The sequence below is a fragment of the Metopolophium dirhodum genome, chromosome 3 (assembly GCF_019925205.1).
Source record: "Metopolophium dirhodum isolate CAU chromosome 3, ASM1992520v1, whole genome shotgun sequence".
Classification (NCBI taxonomy): Eukaryota; Metazoa; Arthropoda; class Insecta; order Hemiptera; family Aphididae; genus Metopolophium; species Metopolophium dirhodum.
Window position 1 is genome coordinate 15,932,759 of NC_083562.1, and position 17,657 is coordinate 15,950,415.

The 17,657-nt window shown below is 24.8% G+C and overlaps 1 protein-coding gene across 2 annotated transcripts; it reads right to left on the reverse strand.

Annotated features, from left to right (window-relative positions):
- Positions 1 to 891: 891 nt before the first annotated feature.
- On the reverse strand, positions 892 to 17,255 carry LOC132941116 (breast cancer type 2 susceptibility protein-like). 2 transcript variants are annotated; one of them, XM_061009019.1, is made up of 16 exons: positions 17,137 to 17,255; positions 14,898 to 15,026; positions 13,889 to 14,040; positions 13,624 to 13,723; positions 10,550 to 13,558; positions 10,123 to 10,202; positions 9,874 to 10,062; positions 9,190 to 9,340; positions 7,547 to 7,723; positions 6,760 to 6,973; positions 5,534 to 5,769; positions 4,340 to 4,486; positions 3,200 to 3,351; positions 2,871 to 3,123; positions 2,616 to 2,810; positions 892 to 1,378 (listed from the first exon to the last, which is right to left on the reverse strand). In XM_061009019.1, exons 1-16 carry the CDS (start codon positions 17,137 to 17,139, stop codon positions 1,073 to 1,075), a joined length of 5,493 nt encoding a protein of 1,830 aa, XP_060865002.1. In that variant the 5' UTR covers positions 17,140 to 17,255; the 3' UTR covers positions 892 to 1,072. The 2 variants fall into 2 exon arrangements, with proteins under 2 accessions (XP_060865002.1, XP_060865003.1); XM_061009020.1 differs by lacking the exon at positions 17,137 to 17,255 and adding an exon at positions 16,344 to 16,957.
- Positions 17,256 to 17,657: the final 402 nt, after the last annotated feature.

A 17,657-nucleotide genomic window follows, 5' to 3' on the forward strand; every position in this document is an offset into this window, starting at 1 on the left:
TTTTAAGTTTTTTTAAGAGTATTTAAATATTTTAATTTTATCTAATTTTTTTTTTATTTTTTATAGTGCAGTTTCCTGCAGGTTTCATGTTCCCCTTCAATTTTTTTTTTTTATATAATTAACTTTTTTGATCTTTTTATATAGATTGTTTAAACATTGACATCCATGGGCCATCTAAATTTTTTATTTAATTTTTTTGAATAGTTTTTTCTGTTAACATTCTGTACATTTTAGTTTGAACCTTTTAATGTGTGTTCCTACTGGATTATTTTTTCTTAACAATTTTTTTGTTTTCTAAATTGCATTTGCCTGCGCCCACACATTACTTTCAATTTTTTTTTTTATGAATTTAACTTAAATTTCAATTTAGTCATTGTAATTTAGTACCTATATATATCTACTCATAGTATTACCCGACTTTATTGGGAATGGTTTTAAGCCCTGGTTATAGGTCTAATATTTGCTATTGTTGACACTTTGATAATATTTTGGAATTAATGTGATGATTTTTTTGTACATTTAGTATTAATTTTAAAATTTTTTTATAGATTTTCCCCTCCTCGTTGCCTAATCGATTTTTTATTCTATTCAGATATTCTCGTATTTGACTGTGTACACAATGTCAAACACAAGTATCATACTTATACTATGTTTAACGAGCAAATGTCGTTACTTTGTGTATATGAATGCGCATGTGGATTTGGTTGTTTGCGGCAAGGTGCCTAGGTACGACTCTTTTTGTATTCTGTGCAACCACTTTCTTCAGGGAAACAAATAGACTTGCAATGAACAAAATTTTTAAATCTTTAATTGGATTGTATATTCCAAATTGTCTATTAATATTTTATTAGGTAACTATTTACTTTTTAAAATAAATTAACTAATATTCCATTTGTTTTAAGAATTCAATTTTTGAATAACACAATTTTAATTAACATAAAATATATAGTATAGTTATGACTACAAATAATAATTTCATTATATTCCTACTTTTAAACAAAATAGTTATCATACCAACTATTATAACTTGAATTAATAGTTGAACTTATGAAATATCTTCATTTATAAATTTCTACAACCGGGTTGGTGTTTTGAATTGACCCATCAATTTTTTATCTGGTGGTTTAGTGTGAACAATATTTAACGGTGGTGTTTTTCCAAAAGCATTTAACATTTTTATTCGTTTTTGAGCTGGAGAAAATTCAGATTGAGATGTACTAGAAGTTCTTACCACGGCGACGGGTAATTCACTATATGACTTATGCAATGCATTTCTTGATTTGTTTAAACATTGTTCATTATTTATTGTCGCTGTTTCTCCATGTCTATTACAAATTTCACTAAGTTTAGTTTGGCAGCATATCAGAAAATTTTGATTCTGTAAATTTAATTTAAAATTAATACATATTATTTTATACTGAATATTAATCCGTATAATCAACAAATTATAAATTCAAAATGTGAAGTAATTTTATGTTATTTAAGTTTAATAGTATGTATCATATTTTACTGAAGCATGTGCAAATATAATATTATTTATTCAATTTATTATAATAAACATTTATAAAGGTCAGCTGTTAAACAGGTTTTTACCAGCCTTTATGCTGTTTAAAAATCAAGGATAGAAAAATGTAGAAAAACAATTTAGACTATAAATATAACTTGCATTACTTTTTTAAATGTTTAAACATTTAATTCAAAATATTATTCATATAGTAGAATAATTAAGTATTACAATTTGAAATATATAGTTAAAAAAGTTATAACTATTGCAAAATGTTGCATTAAAAAAGATAATTTGAAAAAAGTATATGCTTATAGCAGGGATGGAAAACGTTTTTAAAAAACGTTATCAAACAAAAAAAATCATTTAATAAAATAAAAACAAAAGACAACTGTAAAACGATAATGGAAAATCCCAAAAACAGAAAAATATAACAACAAAATCAAAAACGAAAACGAAAATAAATTATAAAATTATACCACAAAAAATAAATAAATATATTCATGCTATTGAAAAATTGATAACCGATAAATAATAAATAATTGGTGACAATAAATTTTATTTTTATCAATGTTTATCTTTATTTTGATTTTTAGATGTATTTTATATTTTTATTTTGTATTATATTGTATATTTAGGATTGTTTTTATTATTTAATTATTTACTCTAGAAATCTTAAATATTGTTTCACTTTACGTCTTTAGCCGTAATCAATGCACTTTTAAAAAAAAACCTTGCAACTTGAAATTTTTAATTTTCATATAAATTATAATTTTGGTTTAAAATTTAAATACTAAGAAAAATTTTTTTTAACTTTTAAGTGCATTCCAGTATTGCGCGTTTCTATTGTAACTTATAAGTTATAATTTATAAGAATATATATATATAAAAAAAAAACCAAAAATCAAGTTATCAAAAATGTTATTTGGAAACATTATAGAAATATAATGTTTTTCAAAAACGTTAAATCAAAATAAAACCAAAAAAAATGAAAAACGTTTTCCATCTCTGGATTTTAGGACAATCTGAAAACCTATATATCATACAATAATTTTTAAAACATTTAAACATAGGTAATTAAATAATAAATTATATTTTTTAAGCCACTTACTTCATGTTTTTTCATAAACATTTTATAATCATTAAAAATATTTAAAATATATTCAGTCTTAGGAATTGTTGTAAATAAAGATTGCTCTGTATTATACAACTTAGGTATTGGAGATATTTGATTAAATCCTTTAAATTGAATATTAATCCCTGATATTATACTACCCGGGTACATCATGTCATCATATCCATATTCCTAAACAATATTAAATTATATTCTAAATTATAAAAATAGTTTTTAGTTCTAATAAGCTACCTTAATATTTCCTCGGAACAAAATACTGATTATATTCATTTCTTTGTCTGATACATAGATTTCATTATACGCATTATTTTTATTAACATCTGATACTACAATACCAACTAAATCTATTTCACCAAACAATGGTAAAAATGTACCGGAACAAATACTTTTAAAGCTTACTACATCACGTTTGACATATTCATTTTTATACCCTTTAAAATCAAAGCGAGTATTTTTGTTAGCTGATAATTGAAGTTCACCATTCCTAAACAAAGTGTTATTAATATAAATTAAGTTAAATCTATACAATATTGATATATTTAAAAATTTAGTTTTCATACATAAACCCATTAGTAGTAATATGGTGAAGTGTACAACATTGACCTTCAGTAGATTTATTCAAGATTTCAGTGACATCTTGTGACGGATTCCAAATTGTAAGTAAAGCAGCTTTAAAACCAGTAGAAACATATTTTTCATCAACCACACGTAACTATAAAATTAAAAGCAAAATTATGTAAATATTAAAAGTGATAAAGATTTCTATGACTGAATATAAAATTTGAATAAAAAGTAATGATATGAATCACACATTCAAAATACAATTTTAAGTTATGTCGGTACATTTTTACAATGCTTTGAAAAACCATTGAGAAAATGGAAAAACTATAATTTAAAATACCATTCAGCTAAAATTTACATTATAATATATTGGCTGCATTAAATTAAATTAAATCCATTTAACCCTGTTATGAGTAAATTGTCAAATCATAAAATTTTCAAGTAAGAATATTATATAGTGAATCTTAAAGCTTTTTTTTTAATAAATTTATTTTAAAGGGAGTTATGCTAATTTTAAAATGTACAAGTAATTTAACATATTTAAATGCTAATAATCCGCTTTAAAATTAAAATATAAATGTTATTATGATATTTTTGGTAATAGTATGAGGCTAGCAGGATTTTTGGAATTTTAAGGTCTATGTACTTATAAGGTAAGGTTTTTACCAAAGAGCATTAGTTATAAGAGGAAATCATATTAATGAGAAGAAATGAAAGGTACTAGAGTCTAGAATATTGATTTATTTCATTGTTTAACCTTTTGTAAATATACATTCATACATGATACATACACATAACATACATAATTATTATTTATATACATATAGTAACATATAGTATACAATTATTGTTGTTTCAAAAATGTAGTTAATTTCTTTAACGTAAAACATAGTTATGTAGATATATACCGCATATTTAACAGATATTGCAGGAATGATCCAGATAAAACAGCTCGCACAAAAGGTGATTAGACACTACAGCAACACATAAGTGTGGCACTTGAAGATTAACCGAGAAAGGCGGTTAATCGTGGTTCTACACTTCTACTGTATATATAGTTAGATGTAACCAATTTATTTAGAAATAACACATTAATGTCTAAAGTTAAATAACAAAAAATATATATAAATTATATTTACCTTTATCATAGGTATAACTTTACGAGAATCTTTAAATTGATCATTAAACACTCTATTGACCCTATTTTGAAGTTCATTATAGAATCTTTCTTGCTCTGAATTTTTAAAATCTTTAAGAGCTTCCAATTTTTCTTGACTGAGCAATGACTATAAATAATTTTTAAGTATAATATTATATATATTTTAATATAGTATTTCTTAATGTGGGGAGGAATTCCTCCCTAGGGTGGTATTGAGGTAGCTACTACATGGGGGGGGGGGGGAAACAATTAAAAACCTCGCATTAACCTGTCGTTGGTATCGCTATGACATTGGTATTGAGTGAGCGCTGCGCTCATCTTGTTGTTTTTTCATCTTTATTTATTATATAATGAACATAAAATATTGAAACCAACAACAAATTATTTATAGTTTAATCTATTACAAAAAATTTTCTTACAATTTTTCTTGATTATTAATTGTTAACCACTAAAAATTAATTTATACTTTTTTATACATAATTATATAATAATATAATCATTATCATTCATCTTGGCCTAGTGGTCTGAAATATTTTGCTGATTATTATTCAGTACGCATATGAACGTTGTGTACTCCTTAAAAATAGGTCTGAGTTTACAAAAAAGTATTTGGTTGATCTATTGAGTGAGTGCAATGCTCAATTTATGGGTATTAATAACATTGCATGTCGATATCTAATCAAGAATTATTCATAAAATTATTATATTTGCAAAAGTATATTTAAACATGTGTCGATTGAAGGTATAAAATATAGTATCAGATGAATCAGAATGCGAGCAGACGATACCTATTATAATTATATTTTCAAGTGTATTAATTGTTTTGTTTGCAAATAAATTCTAATTCTAAATTCTAATTCTAAATTCTAAATCAAGTAATAAATAAATAAGTGACTCTCAAAATACTAACGAGGTGAGCACCGTGCTCACATCATGACCACTGACGGGTTAAAATAGAAACTTTTTTACATTAGTACCTAATATTAATAATGAAATCATATTGTATAGTTTAAATTTTAAAAGAAATTAAAAGTTACTAATCAAGAAAAAAATGATTACATATTTTTAAATTTAAAACGGGGGAGGTGTGCGATTTTCGAAAATCTACAAGTGGCGTTGAATTAAAATTGGAAAACACTGGTTTAATACTATAATTAAAAGATAAGTAAATTACTTGGATTTCCAAAGGATCAGTGGAATTATCTATTATATTGCTCAGTTCATCTAAATTTAATTTATCTAAATTTTCTTTTTTCATACACGAAAAGTATTTTTTTGACACTTTAGTTTTGGAAGCCATTTCAGCAATCAATTCAGTTTTTATCTTATTTGAAATTATTTCTAATGACTTTTGTTGGTATGCTTTATACTTTTCTGCTTCAATAGTTTCCATTTTCTCATTCCTAAAAACTAAATTAATAAATTAATACAGTTCTAATTATCATACCTATACATATTCAGTGGTGGGCCAAAACTCTTTATCCAACTCTTAGGTCTTACATCATACATGTACAATTATTAAAAAAAAATTGCTAGAGCTTATCTATATTTGTTTCATATACAAATACATGATTATATTAATTTTTTTAAATAAACAGGCAGATGTCCAATTACAAAGTATTTTAATTAATTTGATAATAGTAATAGTTATGGTATACAACAAAAATAAATATAGAGTAAGTATAAAGGCAATATGTTTAAGACAAGTAATAATAATATAATATTGATATTGACATAAAACTACTAAGTTAATTTTAGATTATTTCAAAGTTTTTAAACATGTTATAATCGGCAAAAATGAAAGAGTATATTCAGTTAATCAATATGAGTCATAATACAAATTGCATGAGACCATGTGGCGTAACTTAATTGTAAAAGGAATGTAAAATATGCATACATTGAGTAGAACACTTGTGTTGGAATGTGGATGGTCACAATGAATCAATAGTCATAAAAAGAAATTAATTACACTCAATTTGACCAAAAAGCACTTTATAATGAAAAAAAATCCTGCTTTAAGCTTATAATTTTTTAAATATTATGTTTAAAAGTTTGCAGTAGATGCTCGTATGGATCAAAAAGCTGTCTTGAGATAGTACATAATAACTGCAAAAAATGATGCTGCATTCCTAATATCATTACGACCTCAAAGATTCATGCATTTCCATTAGCTTGTAAACATGTTACACATATGATATATATATATTATTTTTAATTGAGTACTCATTTTTATTTTACTTTGTAAATTAATAGGATATAAAAATCATCTATAAATTCTTTAGGATACGATAAACTGGCACTAATAACTAGGAACTTGCCAATAACTTGCCTGGCCATAAAAGTAGAAAATCTTGGCACCACCACTTAACATATTTATTTTGCAATAATTACTATACATACTAGATTTTGAATTTGTTTTCTTTTCAAGAAACATTATAGGGTATTTTCTAAGTATTACAAGTGAAAGAGATCCTATTATTCCGCCGTGTGGTAGAACTGATTCTAAAGTAATAGGTATAGGTAATGTAGAGTTTTTGTAGAATCCTAATTTGGCATACCAGCGTACTCTTCGTGTACTGTTTGTTGATATTTTAAGCTTTACACTATTGTGAACCTTACATACACAAAAAAAAATTTAAAAAATTGTATTATAATTTAATGAAATTAAGGGCTAGCAGTATTTAAATTGTACAATATAGCTATATTAAATTTATTAGCATGACAATATTCAAGATTATAATATAAAAGTTTGGTAATACCAGTATAGTATAGTATGAATATTATTAATACCAATTTTAGATATTTTAGATATTTTATTCAAGATATTTTAGTTCATCAATATTATATGATGCAAGTATGCAACACTGAATAAGTACTAAAATTATCGAATGTTAAAGCAATTTTTGGTTAAATATTGGTAAATTGATAGTTACATTTAAATAAAATGTAATTTTACAATAGAAAAAAAATATTAAAATACCAACAAAAATCATAGTACGGCAGTAAGGTTACTAACCTTACTATTTTTGTAGGTATTTAAATATTTTTTTTCTATTGTAAAATTACATTAAAATGTAATTATCAATTTACCAATATTCAACCAAAAATTGATGTGTAACTAAGTGTAAATAAATTAATTGAAGTAAAAATATGTATTTTTATTTATTTGTAATCATAAAATATTTACATCTAATGGATCAATTCCTTCTCCAGCACCAATAAGTTCTGCATTATATATTATAAGTTTAGTACCAACTTTTATAATGCCTTTATGTAAAAGCATATTCATCTCATAATCAATAATTCCTTGAACACTATACCAGCCATCAGTTAGTTCAATAGTAAAAGTTTCAGCTAAATCTGTCTAAAATACATAATACAATTAAGTTACAATAAAGATATATTATTCTTTAGTTAATAAATTAAAGTTATTTTATAGTTTGTTTATTTTAATTATAAATAGAATCTGACATTTGATTCTGAGCGTATCGAAATAATGTATTGTATTTACAACGATGTGTGTTTTATTGTTATTGCCTGTCATCAACATTTAGAGTTATAAAAATGCTCCGATTTTCGACATCAGTATCTTTTCTGATAGGAGAGTGAATCTAGTTGGCAAATTCTCGGTGATTTTAGAAAGCGTCGGGAAAAACAAAAAAAAATGTAATTTTTACGCAAAACCAATTTTTGATATTTTATTGGAACTCAAAAACTTATAAGTAACCAGACACTTGAAATTCTCACCAAATATTTATATTAGCATTTTCCATACATGGAAATATTTTTTAGCAATTTATAGCCATGAGAATTTTTTATTTTTTTAGAAATTCATAAGTTTTTCTTTTTTAGCTAATATTAGAAATTTTAATAGAAGATTCCCAACAAGTTTTTTACCTTTATCAAACAAATAAAATGTTCACTGGAAAGTTTTGCTATTTATAGCCATGAGATATAATTATTAATTTTATATTTAATTATTAAATTTGATTATTTATACAAGTATGCTAAAATGACATTAAGTCTCGGCTCAGAATCGTTTTTTGTATGTAACAATTTATCATTGAATTCAAATATAACACATTTATTGCAATGACATACTTGACAACTACTGTACAGCAGCTCAGTAACTTCATCTCCACCTTTTTTTTAAAATTGATTTTAAAATAGATGTTTCAAAACGTATTACATTTTATGTTTTTTCATTAGTCAAATAACTGGGAATTATTTTAGTTAAAATAAAAGATAAATGTATTGTATGGTGTAATGTGTAACTAAAGTTGTACTTAGATGGATACCTACATTAGATTTTAAATATGATGTGTAAAACAAGAATTTGGCGTTAATTTATAAAAATGTTTTACCAATTATTTTTTGTATGCACAATATTTTAAAATATCAAACATTGTATATTATACAAAACCAGGTATATTGTTTATTAATATGCAATATATTGATTTAAAAAAAAACCTCTAAGTATAATAGTAATACATTTAAAAGTTACATATTATTTAAATGTATTTTTTATAAATGATTGCCAGAAATATATATAGATTCATAATGATTGTACTATATTTAAAAATATCTAGTTCCTACTTATATGTTCTCTTTCATAGAAATTAAAAACAATGTACTGAAAGTTAGTAAAACTATACGGTTGATAAATCTAAAAAATAATGTTTAACTTAAATATGATTAAATTTAATAAAATATGTTGACTGTAAGCTAATACAAGGGCCATAAAAGGTAAAACTATCCAAAGTCATTCAATATTGAAAAAACTGCCGTTTTCATAAAAATATGCTTAGTGAAAGATTATAAAATACTTACTTTATTAACTTTTGAAACACATAAAATTATCCTTTTTGATGTAGTTTCATCTTTTTCGAGTATCTTTTTTAATGCAGATCTTTGGCATTTTTCTATTTCTCTATAGTATCTATATAATAGTTGATGAATAATGTTTTTTGCAGTTAATAATCTAAACATTTATAAACCAATTAATCTTTAACTTAACAATAAAATGGTGAAAATAGTTTTCGTTATAACACTAGTTGTGGAATGGTAATTAAAATTAGACTTAGTAATACTGGACATTGAATGTACAAACCAAGATTATAGTCAAAAGTCAAAACAAATAACTGTTTTACACATAGTGATATTAAGAGATAAGCGATATTAAGAACTGAACATATCAAAGTTTTTTGGAGGATTTTGAAATCTTACTTCAACTTAAAATGTTTAGTAAATAGCCCAGCAGAAAAAAAATTATGGTAGAATTTGTGACGAAGTGCCATTTATGGACGGTAGTAAGTTTTTTTTTAAATTTAAAATTTATTTTTTAATAATCTAAAGTTAAATGATTTCCCAAAAATATTTTAATAAAAACATAAATATTGAGTAAGTACCTATTGAATAAAAAGTATTTTAAACATTTAAAGCTTGGATGATCAGATTAGTGGAATTCAAGTAAAAGAGCTTTGACTCAAACATAATAATTGTATACATATTTACTTGTTTCCAAAATGATCAGGAAAACAAATTTCAGTAGCAGCTAATTTCCATACTATAAAACGAAAATGGTTTTCTATCCATCCTTTAGGAATAAGTTTGCCATCAACAAAATTGTGTGATAAAAATAAGTATTTTAAATCTTGAAAATTGTACATTTTATTTTTATGACCACCAGATGATTTATAATTTCTGTAAAAAAAAAAATGTTATTATGTATTAAATTTAAAACCAAAGAAACTTAAAATATACTTTTCCCAATACAACTTCAACTGTATAGCATTATCAACATTCAATTTGATTAATTCTTTTGCTACACCATTCTCAGGAAACTGAAATCATTATATAATTATTAGTTAATACAATTATATGTTAAATTGTTATAATAAAAAAAGTTGTAACTAGGGATGGAACTTAATAGTTTTAATGGGATATAGAATAAAATTCATAGTAATTATACAACCCGAGTAGTAACATAATAAATCTATCTTTGATAAAATACCTCACATCACATGCTAACATTATAATAACTCATCTTTAATATATTTATAAACAATAAATTGTTGCATGAATGTGACATATTATATAACTATTTATACTAATATAAATATGAAAATATATAATAAAATATACTTTAATTGAAATACTATTACATTAATATTACATTATAAATAGATACCTGTTTTATAGAAAATACTTTTGGTAAGACCCAATCAACAACTTCTGGTAATGATACTTTGGGGCCATTCAATTTGTTTGATAAGTAAACACTAAATGAAGTATTTAAATCATCAATTTCCCATCCATCATTATGTACTGTTTTTTTAATTTTATAATTTATTTTTTGTGTATTTATAGGGCTTCCTGGACGTTTATTTCTTAGTACTGGCTTACAAATAATTTGATCTCTTTCAAACTTTTCAACTGTGTTAATCAAAGACAAATCATCTTCGAATATATTTTCTTCCACTTGTTTTAAAATTTCAAAACAGTTTGATTTTGTTTTTAGGTCATTAGTTAATTTTGAGCCTTTGTTAGAACTACTGCATACACTTGAAATGGTCATTGTTTCCAGTGAACTATCAAATAATTGTGTATCATTTTTAAATGTTAGTTGATTATTTTTTAATGAGTTATCTGATTCTTTAATAGATTTATCTCCACCATTCAAAAATTGATTACAAATGTTAGACTTTGAATTAGTTTTGTCCTTGGTAACTGATGATGAATATTCATCATTTAATATTGTTTGAACTTTTTTTAAAGCCACATCTGATACTTTGATAGATTTACCTTTTGCAGTTGCAAAACCTTTACATAGATTAGGATTTATAACAATATTGTCCTGAGTAACAGTTGAAACTTCATTCAATTCATCTTTTAACATTGTTTGAACTTGTTTTATGGCCTTATCTGATACTCTAATAGTTTTACCACCTGCAGTTGAAAAACCTTCATGTTTATTAGGGTTTGGGACAATATTCTGTTTAGTAATTACTGAGGATTCATTTAGTTCATCTTTTAACATTGTTTGAACTTTTTGTAAGGACTTATCTGATATTTTAATAGATTTACCTCTAGCAGTAGAGAAGCCTTTGCATAATTTATTAGGATTTATAACAATATTGTCCTGAGTAACAGTCGAAACTTCATTCAATTCATCTTTTAATACTGTTTGAACTTTTTTTAAAGCCACATCTGATACTTTAATAGATTTACCTCCAGCAGTAGAGAAGCCTTTACATAATTTATTAGGATTTATAACAATATTGTCCTGAGTAATGTTCAATGATTTATTCAGTTCATCTTTTAACATTATTTGAACTTGTTGTATGGCCTCATCTGATACTTTAATAGTTTTACCACCTGCAGTTGAGAAACCTTCATGTTTATTAGGGTTTGAGACAATATTCTGTTTAGTAATAATTGAGGATACATTTAGTTCATCTTTTAACAGTGTTTGAACTTTTTGTAAGGACTTATCTGATATTTTAATGGATTTACCTCTAGCAGTAGAGAAGCCTTTGCATAATTTATTAGGATTTATAACAATATTGTCCTGAGTAATGTTTGAAGATTCATTCAGTTCATCTTTTAATATTGTTTGAACTTTTTTTAAAGCCACATCTGATACTTTGATAGGTTTACCTCCTGCAGTTGCAAAACCTTTACATATATTAGGATTTATAACGATATTGTCCTGAGTAATGTTTGAAGATTCATTCAGTTCATCTTTTAATATTGTTTGAACTTTTTTTAAAGCCATATCTGATACTTTGATAGGTTTACCTCCTGCAGTTGCAAAACCTTTACATATATTAGGATTTTTAACGATATTGTCCTGAGTAATGTTTGAAGATTCATTCAGTTCATCTTGTAATATTGTTTGAACTTTTTTTAAAGCCACATCTGATACTTTGATAGGTTTACCTCCTGCAGTTGCAAAACCTTTACATATATTAGGATTTACAACGATATTGTCCTGAGTAACAGTTGAAAATTCATTCAATTCATCTTTTAACATTATTTGAACTTGTTGTATGGCCTCATCTGATACTTTAATAGTGTTACCGCCTGCAGTTGAGAAACCTTCATGTTTATTAGGATTTGAGACAATATTCTGTTTAATAATTATTGAGGATTCATTTAGTTCATCTTTTAAAATTGTTTGAACTTTTTGCACAGCCTTATCTGATATTAAAATGGATTTACCTCCAGCAGTAGAGAAACCTTTATACATATATTCATTTGTTAAGGTATCATCCTGAGTCATTATTGGAGATTCATACAGTTCATCTCTTGCGATTAATTGAAATATTTTTAATCTTTCATTTGAATTGTCTTTTAATTGATTACTTTTTATTATATTCACTTTATGATCAATAAAATCTATTGGTGTGCTCATCACTGCATCAACATTTTTATTCAAATTATTATTTTTTGGTTTATTGCTTAAATTAGATGCATTACTAGTATATTGTTGTGTCCAATGATCATCAAATGATTCTAATGGTTCTGTTATATCAGCTATTTCACACATTTGTGTATTTCCAATAGGATTCATTTCTTCGTGATCTAAAAAGTTACATTTGGAATCACTTATACATGTGTTCAACCTACTACTTTTAGATTGTTCACTGTCATTTTTAGATAAGTTAGTTTCCTTATTTTTAAGTTGATTTAAAGAAGTAAATTCTCCTTCAAAATATAATTTATTCTTTAATTTAGATTCAGTTAATACATTGTCTTCCATACTTAGTGCCAATTGTAATAATTTGTTTTCTTCTTCCGTGTCATCAAGTTTAGTGGTGCTATTGCCGTAAAGAAAAGAAGCTAATTTTTTTCCCTTTTTATCAGTATCAACACTTATTTTTATTTCTTCAGTTAAACTATCATCCAAAATTTCTGACATTTGACACACTTGTTCTAATATATCCAAAGAAATGTTAAGCGAATCTTGATCTGTTTCCAAATTAGACATACTAATTGCCTTTTCTTTTTCAAATAAGCATCTTTTAGCTTTTTCATTCACATTATCTTCATTTGTTCTTCTCGTATTATCTGGTACAATTGGAGAATCAATAATAATACTTTTATGAGATGGTCCAATTAAAGTTTTGTTTGTTTTCCATTTGTTTAATTCATGTTTTTTACAAAGATTTGATGAATTCCGGTATTTTAATGGATTCTAATTGAGAAAAATATATAGTATATTAATAATATTTCCGAGTACAAATATAAATATATGTTTACCAATGAAAAATCAATTTCTGCATGTGATTTATGTTGAAAAATATCTTTATGATTATATAAATTTGTTTTTAAAGATGACGTAGACATTATTGGACTGAGGCTGAAAAATAATTAAATAATATGACTTACAAGATGCCATTATTAGAAACTTCTATAGTTCTACACTTAAGTACTACCTTAGACTATAACTTTAAATATTATTAACTCAATTAAGACAAATTAAGGACTAGATGATTTTTAAAAATTTTAAATATAAAAATCTTACTTCATTATTATTCTTGAATCCATTTCTGGTTTGTTAAATTGTCGAGTATTTGGTGTTGATTGTAAATTACTAAATAAACTCAAATGTCTTAAATTGTTTGGTGGATGAACAGATGGAGTTGACAGTGTTAGGACTTCTGTTTCTTGATTTTCCTAAATTATATTAATTTTAACATTACACAATCACTTATATAATCATAATTATAATAATTAAGCCACATAAATTAGATTTCTACAAAATAATTTATTGCTGATGAATAAAGCTTAAAGAAGAAAACAATCTTTAATATAAAGAATATTATATTATAAAAATTAAATTAACACAGCACGCATCTTAACAACTTAACCTCAAGAGTCTTGGGACAAGAGTAATAGTAACTATCACTCTTAGGAGGAGACGGAATCAAAAATAGTCTTGGAATATTATTGTGCAAATTTACCGAGTTTCAAATAGAAGTGTTTTAATTGAGAGTCTAACGTGTTTAGACTTTCTGAAAAATGTAATATCTGTAATTATTTTTAAATTTTTTTAATGTATATTTTTAAATATTTAAGTTATATTATTATTTATATATATATTTTCTGTACCATTGTAATTTTTAATGTTTAAAATTATTTTTTTTAGATATTTTGACGTTTAAACAGAATATTTACCTAACTAATACGATAAATATCTAAAGTTTAAATAGTATTAAATTAACTTTGCAATATAATGCAACAGCATTTTGTGGAACATTCCATTATAACACAATTTCACATGTTAATTTCATGAAATATGTAATGTACTTATAATTTGTAATAGAAAAGTTTATAATAATATGTGTTATAAATTCTTAAATATTCTATGTAGGTTACATGATTTCAGTGGCGTATCCAGGGGGGTATAAAATTGTTAAATAATAAAAAAAATTTCATTAATAAATCATGTTCAGATAAAATTTGTCAAAAATTAATTCTGGATATACCACTGCATGAGATATAAATACTGTTTAGTGTTTACTATTTCATACCTTTATTATTGGATTTAAGTCAAGAGGATTTGGAATAGATAGTACACTACAATCCAATAAAGCTGATTTAATTGTAGGGCTTTTAGCCCTTAAACTTTGTTTAAGTTCTTGACTTTTTTGATTTTCCATCTATAACAGACAATTTTAAAACTTATGAAAAAATAACAATAACAATAAATAAAACATAGTTAAGATTTTCATAAAACCACTTTAGAATAACTAATTACATTTCTTAATTTTGCAATAAAAACTCAAGTACAATTATATTAACTTTACAGTATGAATAGACTCGGCAGTAACATAGCCAGAAATCCATTAAAATTTCTGGGGACTAACGATATTAACATCAATGTGAGTGAGGAGGGGGGCTTCGATCCTACAATACTAAAAAAGAAGGGAGCTTCACGGATTTTTAGGGGTGCTAAGCCCCCTCAATTGGCATTAAACAGTTACATGTATCAAAGTTATATTTGTAACTTGTAATCTGTTATAAGTGCATCATTATGTAATATGGTCTAACAGTCTAACCAGGCTTATTACTTACCTATTACCATTGATTATAAATATTATTGTTTCATAATATTCATAATCAATGCTTTTAACTACATTTTGTGACAATAGGCGCAACTAGAGAAATTTGGGGGGGGGGCTTTAGCCTACCTAACAAAATTATTAATTTAAAATAATCCATAGGCGGCTTATATCTAAAGCAATAAGGAATATTTTTCTGGGGGGCTAAATTGTAGTCGGGAGGGGCTAAGCCCCCTAGGCCCCTCTAGTTGTGCCACTGTTTATAACCTATTTTATTATTAAAAATTTTAATATTTCAATATGTTTAAATTTTAGTTATAACTAGGGCTCAAAAGTTGATAACTTTCCAAGCTAAAAATGTGTTTCAATAACATACAAATCTAAATAACTTATTTTTTTGATTGTTTTACGGTACTTTTTGTTATTTTATATGTATTTATATAGTAATTTCAACTAATTTTTAACCAATTCCCATTGTTAGAAAGAAAAACAACAACTTTTTTTTTTTTACTTTGTACAATTTTACAAATAAAATAATTTTTATAATTTGAAAATCAAATAATTTTAAATTTATTAATTTGACAAGATATTTGTATTTCTAAACATAACAAATAAATATTAACTAACTCTTTCATAAAAATAGAATTACGTAAACTGTATTAATTTGATAATTTGATTTACTTATGAATTGAAATAGGTATGTTAAAATTAATTAAAAAAAGTATTGTTTATCTTAGAATTATAATAATTATTAGATATTTTCCAGGACATCGACTTTCAAGCCCTAGTAGTAGTTGATATTAGCATTTACATAGAAACATAGGTAGTACATATTTTTCGTGAACCCCTCATACAAACAAATATTTAGTAGTAAATATCATTATTTACAGAATTTATATTAAAATCAATTATTACCTTATCGTCCTTATTTATGAATGATAACTTATAAACAAATTATATAACGGCAATTTTTTATTATAATTTTTTTTGAAGTATTTGGGATAATAAATAAAACATTTAAAAATTATTCGTCATTTTACTCTTAAACATTATCCACAATAAATATTTATTCAATACTTATTAGTTTCGTAATGAAATATTGATATATAGATACTTCTGAGTAATAAGCAATGAGAATTGAGTAAGTACTGACATTTGACTTTAGTCTTTAGATTTTAAAATTAGAATATATAAGTATTGAGTATTGAATAGAAATGATAATCAAATAGTTTAAATTCATTAATAGAGATAAATAGAGATTAGAATAAATAGTAATAATAAATAGTTATAAATCATAAATAACAGTAATTCTGTATGCGTTTTTTGCATTTTGAAACATATTTTAAACAATATTGATACTACGGTAACCGATAATATCGTAATAATTTGTTACTGATATGATCACGATTTAAGATAGTACTATCTTAAGCCATGAGATGACTGATGGGCACATAGATATACAAAGTGTAACAAAAAGAACTGACCAAAAAAAAAGAATTGATGCTACTTGAACGTATGACAAAAATTGATAACATTATAAGATTAGTAAATACTAAATAGTTTTAGAAATATACCCATGTTGGCAAATTTCCAAAAATAATATTTTTTAAATAGTTATTGCGTTCCAAATTAATTTATTCAAAAAAATATTGATATTTAAAAAAAATTCTAAAAAATAAACTACTAAGACTTAGATAAATGTTTTTACCATCCAAATCGTTCTTATAATGAGATTCACAAATTGGCTATTTTGAGTTTATTCAAAAAAATTTAAATCAAATTTAAAATGTTTCGTTTTCAGTATTAAAAAGTAAAAATAATTTTTTTTATACACGTGTAACGCAAGTGGCTATAAATTATATATAAAAAAAAAATTTTTAAATATTGATTAGAACAAGTTATTCTAAAAGTCAGTTTTATCTGTAGTTACACTCTGTATATAATAACATAGATATATATAATAATATATTATATATTTATATATATGTGTGGATATGAGCGACCAGCAGTATAATATTATCGTGGCGACGAGTCTCCGAATTAGGTGAGCGATGTGCGCATGTGCGAATGAGCGATGCAACTTCTCGCATAATTATCCTTAGGCAGTGATGTTATATTGTGGGAAATTTCCCTCCAGAGCACGTTTTGTTAATTTTCTTCTCTGATGGCCAATAAACGAATCTTTACATAAGTATATCTAAAGTCCGTGCTGTTAATTCTGTTATCAAT